The 15,954-nt window shown below is 47.2% G+C and overlaps 1 protein-coding gene across 2 annotated transcripts in view; it reads left to right on the forward strand.

The window, feature by feature from the left end:
• The first annotated feature begins 1,045 nt into the window (after positions 1-1,045).
• The window catches only part of CD101 (CD101 molecule), a 44,362-nt gene continuing 29,453 nt past the window's right edge, over positions 1,046-15,954 (forward strand). Inside the window, exons 1-4 of one of the 2 annotated variants that reach the window (XM_075540325.1) lie at positions 1,046-1,088; positions 8,609-8,989; positions 10,180-10,596; positions 13,899-14,285. In XM_075540325.1, coding sequence (XP_075396440.1) covers positions 1,046-1,088; positions 8,609-8,989; positions 10,180-10,596; positions 13,899-14,285 — 1,228 coding nt within the window. The remainder of the gene's footprint in view (positions 1,089-8,608; positions 8,990-10,179; positions 10,597-13,898; positions 14,286-15,954) is intronic. The other variant, XM_075540326.1, reaches the window with a different exon arrangement.

A 15,954-nucleotide genomic window follows, 5' to 3' on the forward strand; every position in this document is an offset into this window, starting at 1 on the left:
CTAATAGACAATATGAGGAAAAAGTAGCAAAACCAAAAAAGCAGAAGTTGGAGGTTCCCAGACAGTCCATTGCCATAGAGTCAACGCTGACTCACAGTGACCCTATTGAACCCCATAGAGTTCCCAGAGGTGAAGTCCATACAGACAGACACTGCCACGTCTTTCTCCCATGGAGCAACTGGTGGGTTCGAACAGCCAGCCTTTCCATTAGCAGCTGTGCACACCACCACCACGGCGTCACCAGTGCTCCACGGCAATTCTTTTAGGAAAGTAGGGCCTCGCTTAAAATGCTACCTTTTCCCTAGAGATTTTTCTGACCTCTATTATCCCCAAATTGGGTTTGTTCTCTTCCTTCTTCAAACAGCCATATCTCTTTGCTTGCATTTCTCTTAGGGGACTTGACGGCTTTATGGGAGAGCCAGTTCTGTCCTGGGTTCCTGTTTACCTCCACCGGGTGCCACAGTCACAAGCAGACGGTCCTTAAACTCAGAGGCCATACTTTAGTGCTTCATGGCTCTCTAGCACCGGACAAGTGCTTATCCGTCAGCAGATACTCAGTAGAATTTGGTGATTTTTTTTTTATCTGTCTCTACTAAAAGCACCATTTGCGTGCAAAGCCAGACAACCTACCCAGAGTCTGTCACCTGTCTCACCACACAGCATTTGAAACTCATATTTTCCAGGGGCTATTCTTTCGTGTCTCAATTCCTCGCCTCACTAAAAGGAAGATTAAGAAGTTCAAGATGAAGAAGTGAAATTTTCTAGTTGATTTTTATTATTATTATTTCATTGTTTACCTCAATTTCCTCCTGATTACCTGATGGGACTTACCACTTCCTACAAGTCACTAACTTCCACATGCAAATTTGAGTGATTAGCAAATAACTGCATAATGCAATCCGTCTTGCTTTGTACAAACCATTGCTGTTTCTCAGAGAGCCAAAAACCACACTATTGCTTCCTCTTTGTAATGAGAGTACAGCATTTGTCAGCAGCTTCTAAGCCACTTCAGTGACACCGCCGGGAAAGGTCTGTTCTGGTCCAAATGGCACGCGTCTCCTCTGTGGCAGCTTTCCTTCTATTTCTGAGTAAGTTTCTTAAACCTGCATGCTTCTTTTGTCCCAGGAGCGAGTGAATCCGTGGGAGCCTGTGGGGTGACGGACAGGACCCTTTGTTCTCTCCAGGAGCAGCTGTGCCTCAATCACTGGTGTAGACAGTAATGTCTAACGTATGGACCATGGTGCTTGCCTTACCTAGACGTCCTTGTGTTTCAGAGAGGAGCACTGCTTGGTTGACATCTCATGCACCTGAGCTTTGTACATATATCTGTGTTACCTGGCCCTGCCTTTAGCTCACCTTCCTGAACGGACAAACCCTCACAGAGAGAGTGAGAGACTTTGCTATCCCTAGACTGAGCGGTTTGCCTGTTGTTAGGACTTGACTTGATACGTATGTCTTGGAGCATCACTGGGGAAATGGGAAGGTTTGGGAACAATCGTCTCCAGTTCAATTAAAAAGAGAAGGTTGTGGGTTTGGCCTGTGACTGTGAGCGGACTTTTAAGGGACTAAGAAGAGGTCAGGAAGATTTACTTGGCTTTACAGACAGGCATGTATTGGGACTGATTAACAGCTCAGTGGCTCACCAGAGCTGGGAAGAAAGGCCTAGAGGCCTACATCTGGAAACCAGCCCTCCCCCCGCCCCCAAACCCTCTGGAACTCCATTCTCCATCACATCACTATCCACCGCCACTGAGCAAATTCCAACTCCTAGTGACCCTATAGAGCAGGATGAAACTGCCCCTTTGGGATTCCAGGGGAATAAATCTTAAGGCAGCAGACTGGTGGGTTCAAACAGCTGAGCTTGCAGTAGCAGCTCAAGGTGTAACCCACTAGGCTAGCCAGGGGCATGCTGGGTTCCCATGAGTTAGATTTGACTTGACACCAGATGGATTGGCTTTTTAGCTGGCCAGGGATATTTACATGTGTAAGAATAAGGTGGAAGAAGAACAAATTTGGAAGTGGAAGGGAGAATCGGATGAACTGGACAGGAAGTGAAATATCAAGAGGCTTCAAAAAATTATTGGAAAAATAGAATTAAAAGATGATGGAATTTTTCCATGAACTTTTTGAGCCCCCTTGAAGTCCCAGGGAGAAAGACAAGGCTTTCCGCTCCTGTAAAGAGTTACCGGCTCAGGAATCCACAGGGCCGTTTCTACCTTGACCTTCCTGAGTTTGAACTGAGTTTGAATTGGTTGCTCTGAGTTTGAATGGACTCCATGGTGGTAAGTTTTGTTTTGTTAGTTTGTAGATTCAGAGCAAGTCGCAGATCATTTTTTGTTGTCATTGATTCTCTTAACATCTGGTGCAGGCTATCAACACTCTCAGAATAATGTTTTAAATATATGAAGTAGATTTACTTCATAGGATTGCAGAGAAAATCAATCCTATTGAAATTCAGCCACCAAACACGTTGAATACATTGTGATATAGTCATTTGTGTTCCCTGTGCATTAGATGAAATGATTGAAATTCATCACCAAACTTCAAAGAAGTGATGCGTGTGAATCACATTTCAAGAGATCGGTAACACCTAAAATATGATATGAAGTATCTGCGATTTTTACTGGTGACAAAGTCACAGGTCTTAATTATACTGCGGCTTTCTCTCTACGTTCATAGCCGAAGGAAACACTAAATTTGCCTTAGGTGTCAGTGAAAGTAAAAACCCTTTTTTTGGACACATGTTGATGCACCCCTGAATGCTCTGTGGGGAGCCCAGTGAAGAGCCTCTGCTTCAGGGAGACTGGTCTCCAATGCCTGAGTCAACAGTGGATGCAACCAAACTGTCATCGGTGCCACCAGGTCTGTGGCTAGAGAATGACAAGGAACCAAAATAGCATCCCTACAAAGGGTTTGCTTAGAAACCCCTGGTTGAGTTGAACTGGGCTCAGGTCTTGAGGGACTTTGGATACTTTGAGTCAAGGACAAGATGCGGAAAGGGTCCAGGAGGAAAGTGTGGCCAGGGGGTGGGAGTGAGGGGCCTGTTACCAGGAGGACTGTTGCTGGGTGATCAATGCCCGTCAGACTGCCTTGGCAGGATTGATGGATAGGTACACTGGTAGAAATCTTTTGAGGCCTGGTGTGTTTCTATTTGTCCTGTCCCGTTGTCTGAGTGGGATTCTCAAGTGTATGTGCTTTGTGTATTTAGACTGTCGATAGGAGCAAACTGCACTAATATTAGGCAATCAATCAGGGAATTACAAATTCTCTCTCTGTCTTTGTCTGTCTCACTGTCTCTCTTTAGGAAGGAATGTTAGTAACCAAGGTGCCAAAAGGGGAGGCTGGAAGCTTTTCCTAAGTCCATTGAAACGAGCGTGTAGTGATATAATAACTGGGCTAGATGCTATGTCTCCTAACGTCTGACTCACTCGCGATCATTCTGCACACAACCACAGTTGTCATGTGGCCATACCCAGCCAGGAAGTAACCCAGAAAAGCTCTGGGAGTCAGCCGGGGGTCTTTACACATCCAGAGGGGACATGAACTAGAGTAATTGATGATGAATCGATCGATTACTGCATTTAGTAGGTGTCTGTGATATCTGACTGTAGTTTTATTTGTTCATTTGAATAATATAAGACTGATTAGTCTTGTTAGAATATGGTACTAATGAGGGAGTTCGCTGTTGTCGGATTAATGAGCTGCTGGAGTTAGCCCATCCTGTTTGATATGTTACCTCTCACCCTGACTCGCTGCCCTACACAGCAAGACCAGTAACATAGGAGGATCTTGGGAAGGAGCGCCCGTAGCTCCTTAGTACTTCATAGTGGTTATGTGTCGAAACTACCAGCCACCCTGTGGGAGAAAGACAAGGCTCTCTAATCTTATAAAGAGTTACGGTCTCAGAAACTCTTAGGGGAGGTTCTACCAGGTCCTATAGAGTTGCTGTCAGTCTAAATCGAGTTGGTGGCAGTGAGTGAGTGAGTGAGTGAGTGAGTGAGTGAGTGAGTGAGTGAGTGAGTGAACTGAGTGAGTGAGAAGGGAATGGGATATTACTTATCTTGCTGAGATGACATTCTTGGAGGAAAAAGAGAGAAATGATTTTACATAATTGGATCTAGAAGCTTAGCTATCTTCCAAGTCTACAGGGTGTTTATATGTGTAGAAGGCAAAAAGGTTGGTGGGGAGGGGGGAGATAATTATTATGTCCGCTGCTCCCCAAGCAGATTTGAAATCATTTGACATTGACGTTTTCTGTTTCAAAATTGGTTGAAATGGATTGGCCATTTAGATGCTCGACCTAATCATTTCAATTCTAATAATCACAAAGTGAAACATTTGACAATCCCATTGAGAATTTTGAAGAAACCCAATGTTCCAAGGAATTCTGACCGCTTTGTCAATGTGCTGAGCTGCAGAGTCAATGAGGGGAAGACCTGAGGGCGGTGCAGGGGACCCAACTCCCTGCCCATTAAAGAGAAAGCCATGAACAGTCCACCCAGTCTTTTACTCTTTGGGGGGAGGAGTGAGATAGATGTACTTGAAACAATTAGCTGGCACCAGAGTGGGTATTTGTGGGATACCAGTGCATGGCCACTGTCAATCATTGCTTTTCACCTCAAAAAAGCCCATGAGCCTTCCACGCCATTTCCTTCCCTCTTCTGAGAAACGCTCTAACGCTCTAAACCTACTAGCCATGTTCTTGACTGTATGTCTGCTAGGGCCTCACACCACTAATCAGCATTTCCCTGGCTTCACCCCTTCTACCCCTCGGCTGCTGTTCTTCACTCTGCTTGGCATGCACAGATCCCATCCCATATCCATTGCTCCATGCACAATCCCCTTCCCATATCCACCCCTGCGCCATGCACAATCCCCTTCCCATATCCACCCCTGCGCCATGCACAATCCCCTTCCCATATCCACCCCTGCGCCATGCACAATCCCCTTCCCATATCCATCCCTGCCCCATGCACAATCCCCTTCCCATATCCACCCCTGCGCCATGCACAATCCCCTTCCCATATCCACCCCTGCGCCATGCACAATCCCCTTCCCATATCCACCCCTGCGCCATGCACAATCCCCTTCCCATATCCATCCCTGCCCCATGCACAATCCCCTTCCCATATCCACCCCTGCGCCATGCACAATTCCCTTCCCATATCCACCCCTGCGCCATGCACAATCCCCTTCCCATATCCATCCCTGCCCCATGCACGATTCCCTCCCATATCCATCCCTGCCCCATGCACAATCCCCTTCCTATCCCCATCCCTGCGCCATGCACAATCCCTTTCCCATATCCATCCCTGCCGTCACAACTTCTGGCTTCCCAGCTCCTTGGCCGAGCTGCCATCCCAGCCTTCTCCTTCTTTCTGAACAAAACTTCTCGAGGTGGCTTACATTTCCTATGGGCACTTCATCTCCCAAGACGCTGCTGTTGCTTCAACTCTTTCCAAAGGTCTTCCCTGTCAGCCTCACCATCAAACTGAAGAGCTGTTCCTCAGCCCTCCACAGCACTTGATTGGCCTTCGTTGGTCTCCAGGCCACCATCCCCCAGCTGCTCTCCTGCCTGCCTGGCTCTTCCTTCTGTAGATTTGCATCTTCATGCCAGCTCCTAAATAGGGAGATTCTCTCGTAATTTCTTTTTAGCACTTTTCCTTATATTCCCCAACATTTCCCAATATCCATGTGGCTGACCTAATCCACATCTATAATCTGGGCCACAATGCTCCCCAGCAGTTCAAACCCACCAGCCACCCCTTGGGAGAAAATGAGAGTTGTCTGCTTCCATAAAGGGTTACTGTCTCCAAAAGCCAGATCCCCTGGCAGTGGGCTTTTTTTCTTGTCACTCATGGCAATGCGCTGCAAAATCCAGCGAGCACTGGATCTGAATGCGTACCTCGTTGGCCTCCCACTGGAAATGGGTGGGTGCCCAGGTGCGGGAGGGATGGGAACCCTCCGGGAGAGAGGCCACTTCGCAAGCCCACAATTGCTGAGCACGGACTGCATGTAATTGGCAATTTAAAGCAGTAGAAAATGAAGCTCTCATTTGTCACGATAATTCATTCCGACAAAACGTTTCCAACGTGACATCGCTCTCTCAGAATAGTGTTGAAAAATAGCAGAGAAGTGCAACCTAGCCACTCCAAACAACAAGTGCTTGCAGAAGCAGGCTAGGGTGTTGACAGGGCACCTCAGAAACTGCACTGTAAAGAAGAAAAATGTATTGTGAGAGATGCATTTATTGGGAGATAAGGTAATACATAAAATGCAAATGTGCACTTTAACAAATGACTAGAAAAGTCAAGCCCATGGAATTCCTACCAAGGACAAGAAGCTGCCCCACCACCTGCCCCCCTCCCCCACCGCCCACAGGATGCCCCTTCGGTATGACAACCGGCCTGCCTGCCTCCCACAACCGCTTGCAGGGAAACCACTTCCGTGCTCTCCTTCATGGTCTTACCCAAACCATGCGCAGCCACACCACCTGTTTTAGGAAGGCACACAGTCTTCCCACTCTCGTGTGGTGGGGCACACGGCTGCCTCTCGTTCGGGGCTGGAGTAAGCAATGCTACTGAGAAGACGCGGTCGCATGCAGCCCAGTGTACAGCGCACACGTCCCTCTAAGCCGTGAGCTGTCAGCTCTGCTGGAAAGGGTTTCTAACTGCCTTTGTAGTGTAACTTTTCGGTAGGTGATCATTTCACTTTTTTTCTGAAGTATTCTGACTTCTAGGTGCTTATTACAAAGAGAGCATGCTATAAATATACCACATTATCTGGGATTTTGGAATACATTTGTATATTTTAAATTATTACTGCAAATGCGTGCAGTGGGTTGATGGATTGAGTGCTTGAACTGAGCACATGCACATGCACACACACACACACACACACACACACACACAGGCAAGCTCATGTGCAAGTTGCAGGTAGCCCCATCAGCCCGTTTCTGGCCCCGTGCTAGCCCGTTTCTATCCCTCAACTCTATTCTCATCCCAGAATGCCCCCGTATTCGGCCTGAGAGTGGTCTGTATTACTTCGCTTTTCTTTTCCCTTTTTCTTTTTTGTTTACTCTAAGGTCCCTCCGTGGTTCGAACGGTTTGTGCTCATCGGCTAGCTTACAGGCTAAGGGGTGGAATCCACCCAAAAGGGCCAGGGAGGAAAACCTGGTGGTCCACTCTACTCAAGATGAACACGGAGAACGTCTTATGGTTTTAGACCCATGGAGAGCTTTGACTCTGCCATACTTGGCGTCACCGTGGAATCGGCCAGCGGTTCTTGGTTTTGGTCTTTGTGGCCGAGTTGGCTTTACTCGGTCCTTGTGGATTCCCCCAAATTCAGCAGATGCTCTGCTTCCTAAGGAGCGCTGGAGGCTCCCAGGATTAAGGATTGAACTGTTAACCCAGTAGGCTGTCGGCTTTTGTAAAGATTTACAGGCTCAGACACCGGAGGGAACGATCCTTGTCTGTCCTCTAGGGAGGAGAGGGGTCAGGATGACCCCATGGCAGCGGCTTTGGGTCTTAAGTTTGGCCTCTTCTCTCCTTGTGAAATGTCTCTTGACTCCCTAAGGCCCGCAAGCCATGCTGTTGAACTCCTCTTTCAGCGCTGTCCCCCCTCCACTGGGCCCCAGATGCTTCGGCCAAGTTCTAGCTCACCCTCTGGCCTCTCTCTCACTTGTTCTTTGTTCTTTTCTGTGGCACAAAATAAAACCAACCTTTCTAAAAGTAGGTTAAGCTTTTTTACTTTTGATTTTAATTTTCAAAAGAATGTGTATATCGAATGAAATGATGACCTTTAACCGCGTTTTCTCCTTTAGACTTAATCATTAGGATTGGTCCCCACAGGCAAGTGTCCACTGAGTCCCAAATGAAAATTTTTGGTAAAAGGTAAATGAAAATAGACTTAATGGGATCCCACATTTGGACTCCACAGCAATCAATTAGGAAGCTTTTCATTAAGGATATAAAATTTTTAAATAGAGAGCAAAACAAACAAAACTCCAACCTTGACGATATAGAAAGGAAATTGCTGCATGCCTCATCAGATGCTAATTTTAGTTGGTCTGTGATCACACTTGGCCAAAGCGTTTCAACCAACCAGCAAGAAAAAATCTTGGTACCATGGGCAGAGACATCGACTGCCTCTCCAGTGGATTGGTGGAAGCAGAGTGAGGGTATCCTGGACTTTGAGGCTTGAGGAAGTCTGTGCTAATCTACCCTCCCCTCCCCCACCATAATTTTAAAATCCTATGAATGTCTGTTCTCACACATGGAGCCTGCCTTACAATGACACTCCTTTTAAGATAAGCAGGCATGTTTTATGGAGGTAGTCATGTTAACACGAATAAAGCTAAGCTTTTTGCCTTTTTAAGCATGAGAACAGACACTGGTATGGAAGTGGAAATTATAAAAGAGCAATCAACTCATCAAGCCATTCCAGTGCTGCTCAGCCTGGAGAAGGTGTCGAACATTTGAGTTGATTATAGCTAATAACCTGCTACCTCATTTACCAGAATTGTAAGATGGGGAACCATATAAAGTGGTTCATTGGGAACTGGAATGCTAATCTATTTTTATTCCCCTGTCTTTCCCCTACATGCAAGTTAAGCTCGGCATTGGCCAGAGAGAAGTAACTGTTCAGAGAGGACCACTGTTTCGGGCTGAAGGTTACCCTGTCAGCATTAGCTGCAAGGTAACTGGCCACAAGGGCCCTTCAGAGCAGCACTTCCAGTGGTCGATTTACCTGCCGACAGCCCCAACCCAGGAAGTCCAGATTGTTAGCACCATGGACGACGGCTTCTCCTACGCATTGTATGCACAGCGGGTGCGAAACCGGGCAATCTATGTGGAAAGGGTCCAGGGCAACTCAGTCGTGTTGCACATCGCAAACCTCCAGAGGAAGGATGCCGGCGAGTATGAGTGTCACACACCCAACACTGACGGAACATACTTCGGGAGTTACAGCGCAAAGACAACTCTAACCGGTAAGCCATGTGCCCTTCTCTCCTGTCACAAGGCCTTGCACGGTGACACGGCATTATAATGTTCCATTTGCTGTAGCAAAGGAGCTCATGTAGCTTATGTGGCTATTTGGGGAAGTGGCGGTAAATAAGGGATCTCATGTTTTCTGAAACTGCCATGTCACTTTTTACCATGGAAATCTAGAGAGTGTGTATTTTCCAACACCTTGTGGACTGCCATCCAACAACACAGCCAGCAATAGCACTAGACAATGCTTCGAGAGTTCTCCCCCCACTGTGTGTCTTCTTCAGGACTGAGCATGGACTTGGAAAGAGACCTGGTATTGCTATGCTGGGTCCTTAACCTGGCTATGATTATTCTTGAGCAATATTGTTCTAGCATAGTTACCTTTCCTATGGGGAGAGGGCCGTAGTCCTTGCAAACATCATCTGTCCCTTTACTTGGGGACACTCCTTGTTCAGCCTTGCCAGTGCCTACATGCACAGCAAGACCCAGTTCTGTGGAACCTTGCTTGATTGGCTGCGTACCTCAGTTTCCTCTTGATGCTCCACCAACAGCACTCTGGGGAGCACTCTCCTTGCTGTGTGGTGACCAACTCTGGGTCTCTCTCCTGAGGACCCTGAGCCCCTTGAGAAGACGTGACTTAGTTGCGAGCATGGGGTCAACACTGAGTAGGCACCCCCAAAAAAACTCACTGGCTGATTGAAAGTGTTGACAGAAGCTTAGGCTCTGCAATTTCCCTGGGAAAGGAGAGAGTGGTAGGGTAGTAGAGTGATTTCCAAACGTTGGTAAGGATAGCATTTTAGCTATCAACAAAAACAAACATCACAACAAATCATTGCAGAACTACAAAGGGGAACAGGTTAAGGCCAGGAATGTTGACATACAGGGGCAGATTTAGAATCAGAATGTAGATCGTCAAGCTCCCAGTACTTTTCGCTTTGAAGGCGCTGATGAACTAAATTGGTTAGGGTACAAAGTCAGTGTCAATGCATCGGTGAGCCATTAGCTCTGCCAAGTTCCACAGCCAGTCAGATGCAAGTGTTTCTGTTGCTAGTGGGGAAGGCACACGGCTAAGGAAGGACCGTCAGAAAGGAGGTGCTTTGCAGACGGTTGGCAAGGACGCCGTCTTCACCCGAGGAGGCTAGTCTGATCAGCACTGGTCAGCTTAGCAGCTTTCCGTTGTTTCCAGTTATTCCAGATACTCTCACCGCCACCATGAGTCCCCGGGTCCTGAATAAGGAAGAAGGCGACCCGTTGGAACTTACCTGCCAGGTCTTCAAAACCACAGCTCAACATACACACCTCTCTGTCACGTGGTACGTGATGCCGGAGGGAGGCAGAAGCCAAGCCACCGAGGTGATTTCGCTCTCCAGAGATTTCATGCTGACCCCCGGGCCCTCATACACAGAAAGGTTTGAAGCCGGTGACGTTCGGCTCGACAAGCTCGGCGCCTCGACCTTCAGGCTGTCCATAGGGAGACTCCAGCCTTCAGATCAAGGCCAGCTGTTCTGCGAGGCAATTGAATGGATTCAGGATCCAGATGAAACCTGGACTTTCATCACTCAAAAGCAGACAAATCAAACAACGTTGAGGGTCCGGCCTGAAGGTAATTATCTTCTCGGGAAACGTATGAATGCACGGTCACCTGGGTCTTTGTGGGTTATCATGTCATGTTTCTTTCTAATCACCTACATAAAATTGTGTCAAAACGGTAAGCTAATTTGGTGTTTGCCATTTGGAAAGGATCACTGTGAAGAAGCACCTTTAGTTTCCACTCTGTCCGTGCGAGGTTTTAGAGGGAAGGTCATGATTGCTCTTGCTAATTGCCCTGGACTCATGGCGACCCCATGAACAATGGAATGAGACATTGCCTGGACCGCCACATCTCCGTGATTGGTGCCCGGCTCAGGACCACTGTGCAGCCACTGTGTATTTCCAACCCCTTCCAACCGAGAGACTCTGTTGGCCTCCATGGGGTGGTCACTGGCTGACTTTCAGAAGTAGATCAGTAGAGCAGCCAGGCTCTCCCCTCATGTGTGTCTTAGACGGGAAGTTCTCCTGAAAGCTGCCCACGTGGGGGGTCCTGCTGGTATTTGAAACCCTGATGGCCCAGCTTCCAGCATCGCAGCAACACGCTACCTCCGTGTGACAAAGTGACCGAGGATCAGCGGTTCTGTGGGCTGCTGCTGCTGCTATGGTTAGGTTGTGCTGTTGAGTCGATTCTGACTCACAGTGACCCTCGCGGCAACAGAATGAAGCACTGCCCAGTCCTGAGCCGTCCTCACAATTGTTGCTCGGTTCGAGTCCATTGTTGCAGCCACTGTGTCAGTCCATCTCGTTGAGGGTCTTCCTCTTAGTCACCTGCTCTTCGACGGTACCAAGAATGGTCTCCTGATAACTTGTCCAAAGCGCATGAGACAAAGTCTCAGGATCTTGGCGTTAAAAGAGCATTCTGGTTTTATGTCTTCCAAGACATACAAGTTCTATTAAATGATTAGATAGCTTCCACAAGCCAGTCATGGATACAAGTCCTGTAGCGGTTCTGGCCTGGCTCTGTGCTAGTGCTTTATCTATGATTTTGAATAGTCCTAAGAGCCATGACTGCGAGACAATGAGTCCATTCGCCTCCTAGTTGAAATGAGGAGCCGGAGCCTTAAGCCCCCTCAATGCTCTGCCTAAGCGTGCCTGGCTGCAGGGAGGAAGAGTGGCATTTAAAGTCTGATGTCTCTCCACAATCCGCGCACCAGAGACACCAAGGCCTCAAAAGAGCTCGAGTCAAGAGCTCACGAGAGCATCATGTCTGATCTTTGCCCAGCCTAGAAATCTCCTCCCAACTGCCAACTTTGCAACTTGAACGATGCCACACGTCACAATCGACGAGCATTTTCATCAAAACAAACAGAAAAAGCCCCCCGCCCCCCCTTGGGATTCCTGGTGTCTCCACATAGGATCTAGTCCTACTAGGAAGGGACTTCCGAAAGCATCCACGGGGTGGGCCGTGGAAATAGTCTTTCTTGTTAAGAATATTGTTTGCCATTAAGAATTGTCCTCGTGACCAGTGAACCCTATCAAGACACCTTAATGTGCTTCTAGGGGTTTTGCCCCTTTAAGTCATGTGCTATTCGCACATATTTTGGTTTGCAGCATGCCTGGGCCACAGCGAACCTCCCCTGTGATCATCAGTCACCTGTACCACACACAAAGCTGCAGCATGCACTTTGCCGAGGCTGTCAGTCTCAAACGCCCGCTCCAGATGTTCAGTCTTATGATTTGCTCCTCACACCACGGCCATGCTTTGAAAGGAGAGCTGAAAAGTAACACGAGGTGTTTGACTAATGTCACAACTGACCTGCGATGGAGTTGTAGCAACCGAACGTCGTTGTAAGCTGGGGACTACCTGTACATCATGTTGATAAACTCACCTGTACTTTCGAGATTTTGATGAAAACAGCAGATTAATTTACAAGGAGCCAAAAAAAATCAATCACTCAAATAATTTTTTTTAAAAATCGAACTACTTATTTATAATGAAAGAACACACCCTTAGTGATTTCTTTTACTTTTTATTAACTCACGTTATTAAGGGCTCTTACAGCTCTTATCACAATCTATACATGCACATTTGGATATTTGTTGCCATCATCATTTTCAAAGCATTTTCTTTCTATTTGAGCCCTGGATCTCAGCTCCTCATTTACCCTCCCTCTCCAAGCCTCCCTCCCTCATGAACCCTTGACAAATTATAATATTTTCGTATCTTGCATCATCTGCTTCTCCCTTCACCCACTTTTCTGTTGTTAATCCTCGCTGGAAAGGGGGGATTATATGTAGATCATTGTGGTCGATTCCACCAATTTCTTTTACTTTTTAATTCATGGATTTCTCATTGTATCAGCAGCCAAATAGATTTTGTACTTGACTAGCTTCACTCTATGAAGATCTACGCCTCGATTTCCCACAGAGGACTGGAATATCATTGTGAACACATTGACTTTGCAGATCCCTGTGCATTCAAATAGACCAAGAAAATTTCCAAGCGATTGGCCTCTCATATAGGCATTATTATTGTCCAACTATTTGACAAGAAATACTTAGTACCCACTGATGGCCACTCTAGGAATCCTGGTGGCATAGTGATAATGCATTGAGCTGCTAACCACAAGGTCAGCAGTTCAAATCCATCACCCTTCTCTGGAGAAAGTCTCAGAAACCCACATAGGAGTTCAATCCTCCCCTGTAGGTTTGCTATGAGCCAGAGTTGACTATGGCAGTGAGTTTTTTGCTCGATGGTCACCCTGTACTCCAAACTCACTGCCATCGACTCAATTCCACCACACAACAACCCTAAAGGACAGGGTAGACCTGCCCCTGTGGGTTTCTGAGATGGTAAATCTTTACAGAATTAGAAAGCCTCATCTTTCCACCCTGGAGGTGCCGGTGGTTTTGAACTACAGACGTGGCAGTTAGCAATCCAATGTGTAACCACTGCACCACCAGCGTTCTTTATATACTCATTTTGACTTCATAATATGAAGATATATACTCGTTTTGACTTCATAATGTGAAGGAATATTCCATTAACACTCTCAGCCTTCCCTCCCCTCTACCCAAAAGTGTAAGAAGTCCAGGTGTAAGCAGTTCAACACAGTGCAGAATATTAGGTCCACTATATTGCTTAATAGGGGTGCATACACAAAGTGAGGTCTCCTGTCATTTTGGAATTATAAGGAATAGCCAGGGACATTTTCAACTCTGCTTTTATGCCATCCTTACCTGACATTTCAGTACTGAATTCCACTCCCACGTGAAACGGGGTCCCCTGTGGTCTCCTTACACAGGCACGATGGTCCTGCATGGGAGGACCGATGGAGTGCCCCTCTAACTGTCCGTCTTGCTCTTGCTTCCCAGTGAAAGATTTCCAAGTCAACTTGACGGCTGAAAGCATGTTTGCTGAAGGGAAGCCCTTGGAGCTGGTCTGCCTGGTGCTGGGCAGCAGCCGGGCCCCCCAGCTCCAGGGTGTTTGGTTCTTCAATGACAAAGAAATGGCCAGCGTGGATGCGGCTGGGGTCCTGGATTTGAAGACCAGCTACAAAGAAAGAGCAAGCCAAGGACAGCTGCAGGTTTCAAAGCTAAGCCCCAAGGCTTTCTCTCTCAGGATCTTCTCCGTGGGCCCAGAGGATGAAGGCACCTACAAGTGTGTAGTGATGAAGGTGGAGAGAGCACGGACGGGCTCCTGGCAGGTGCTACAGAGGAAACAGTCGCCAGACACCCGAGTGCGCCTCAGTAAGCCGGCAGGTATGTGGAGCCTGGAGGGGCACTCAGTGGGCTGCTTTCAGAACCCCCTCCCCGCTGACAGTACAGAATGTCTTCCTTGTCAGAGTGGAAATCTTCCTAACTTGCTGAGTGTCCTTCCAGTCACACCTAAGGTGGCGTGGAGGAAAAGGATAGCGCCCAAACTCACGTCCCGGTGGCCTGAGTCCCGTTCCTGAGCCATCAACCAGCCATGGCCACAATCTCGTTTTCTTATCTGCAAAATGGGGGGCACACAGTGAGAGGGTGGCCTACCCCTTGAGCTGCTAACCCCAAAGTCTGCTGTTCGAAACTGCAAGCCTCTCCACAGGAAGAAGAGGAGGCTTTCTACCCTTTTTTAAAAAACATTTTATTAGGGGCACATACAACTCTTATCACAATCCATACATATACATACATCAATTGTATAAAGCACATCTGTACATTCTTTGCCCCAATCATTTTTTCCTTTTCTTTTTTTACATTTTATTAGGGGCTCATACAACTCTTATCACAATCCACACATATACATACATCAATTGTATAAAGCACATCTGTACATTCTTAGCCCTAATCATTTTCTTTTTTTTTCTCCTCTTCTATTTTATATTTTATTAGGGGCTCATACAACTCTTATCACAATCCATACATATACATACATCAATTGTATAAAGCACATCTGCACATTCCCTGCCCCAATCATTCTCAAAGCATTTACTCTCCACTTAAGCCCTTTGCATCAGGTCCTCTTTTTTTTCCCCCTCCCTCCACTCTGCCCCCTCCCTCATGTGCCCTTGGTAATTTATACATTGTTATTTTGTCATATCTTGCCCTATCTGGAGTCTCCCTTCTCCCCCATCTCTGCCGTCCATCTCCCAGGGAGGAGGTCACATGTGGATCCTTGTAGTCAGTTCCCCCTTTCCAACCCACTCACCCTCCACTCTCCCAGCATCGCCCCTCACACTCTTAGTCCTGAAGGTATCATCCACCCTGGATTCCCTGTGCCTCCAGCCCTCATATGTACCAGTGTGCAACCTCTGCCCTATCCAGCCCTGCAAGGTAGAATTCGGATATGGTAGTTGGGAGGAGGAAGCATCCAGGATCTGGGGGAAAGCTGTGTTCTTCATCGGTACTACATCGCACCCTGACTGACCCATCTGCTCTCCTAAACCCCTCTATGAGGGGATCTCCAGTGGCCGACACTTGGGCCTTGGGTCTCCACTCTGCACTTCCCCCTTCATTCAATAGGGTATATATATATATATATATATATATATATATATATATATATATATATATATACACACATACATACACACACACACATATACATATATATATATCTCTTTTTTTGCATGATGCCTTATACCTGGTCCCTTTGGCACCTCGTGATCGCACAGGCTAGTGTGCTTCTTCCATGTGGGCTTTTTTGCTTCTGAGCTAGATGGCCGCTTGTTCACCTTCAAGCCTTTAAAACCCCAGACACTATCTCTTGATAGCCAGGCATCATCAGCTTTCTTCACCACATTTGCTTATGCACCCATTTGTCTTCAGCAATCCTATCATGGAGGTGTGCAGCCAATGATATGATTTTTGTTCTTTGATGCCTGATAACTGATCCCTTCAGGACCACTCAATCACACAGGCTGGTGTGTTCTTCCATGTGGACTTTGTT

Source organism: Tenrec ecaudatus, chromosome 1 (genome assembly GCF_050624435.1).
Source record: "Tenrec ecaudatus isolate mTenEca1 chromosome 1, mTenEca1.hap1, whole genome shotgun sequence".
Taxonomy (NCBI): domain Eukaryota; kingdom Metazoa; phylum Chordata; class Mammalia; order Afrosoricida; family Tenrecidae; genus Tenrec; species Tenrec ecaudatus.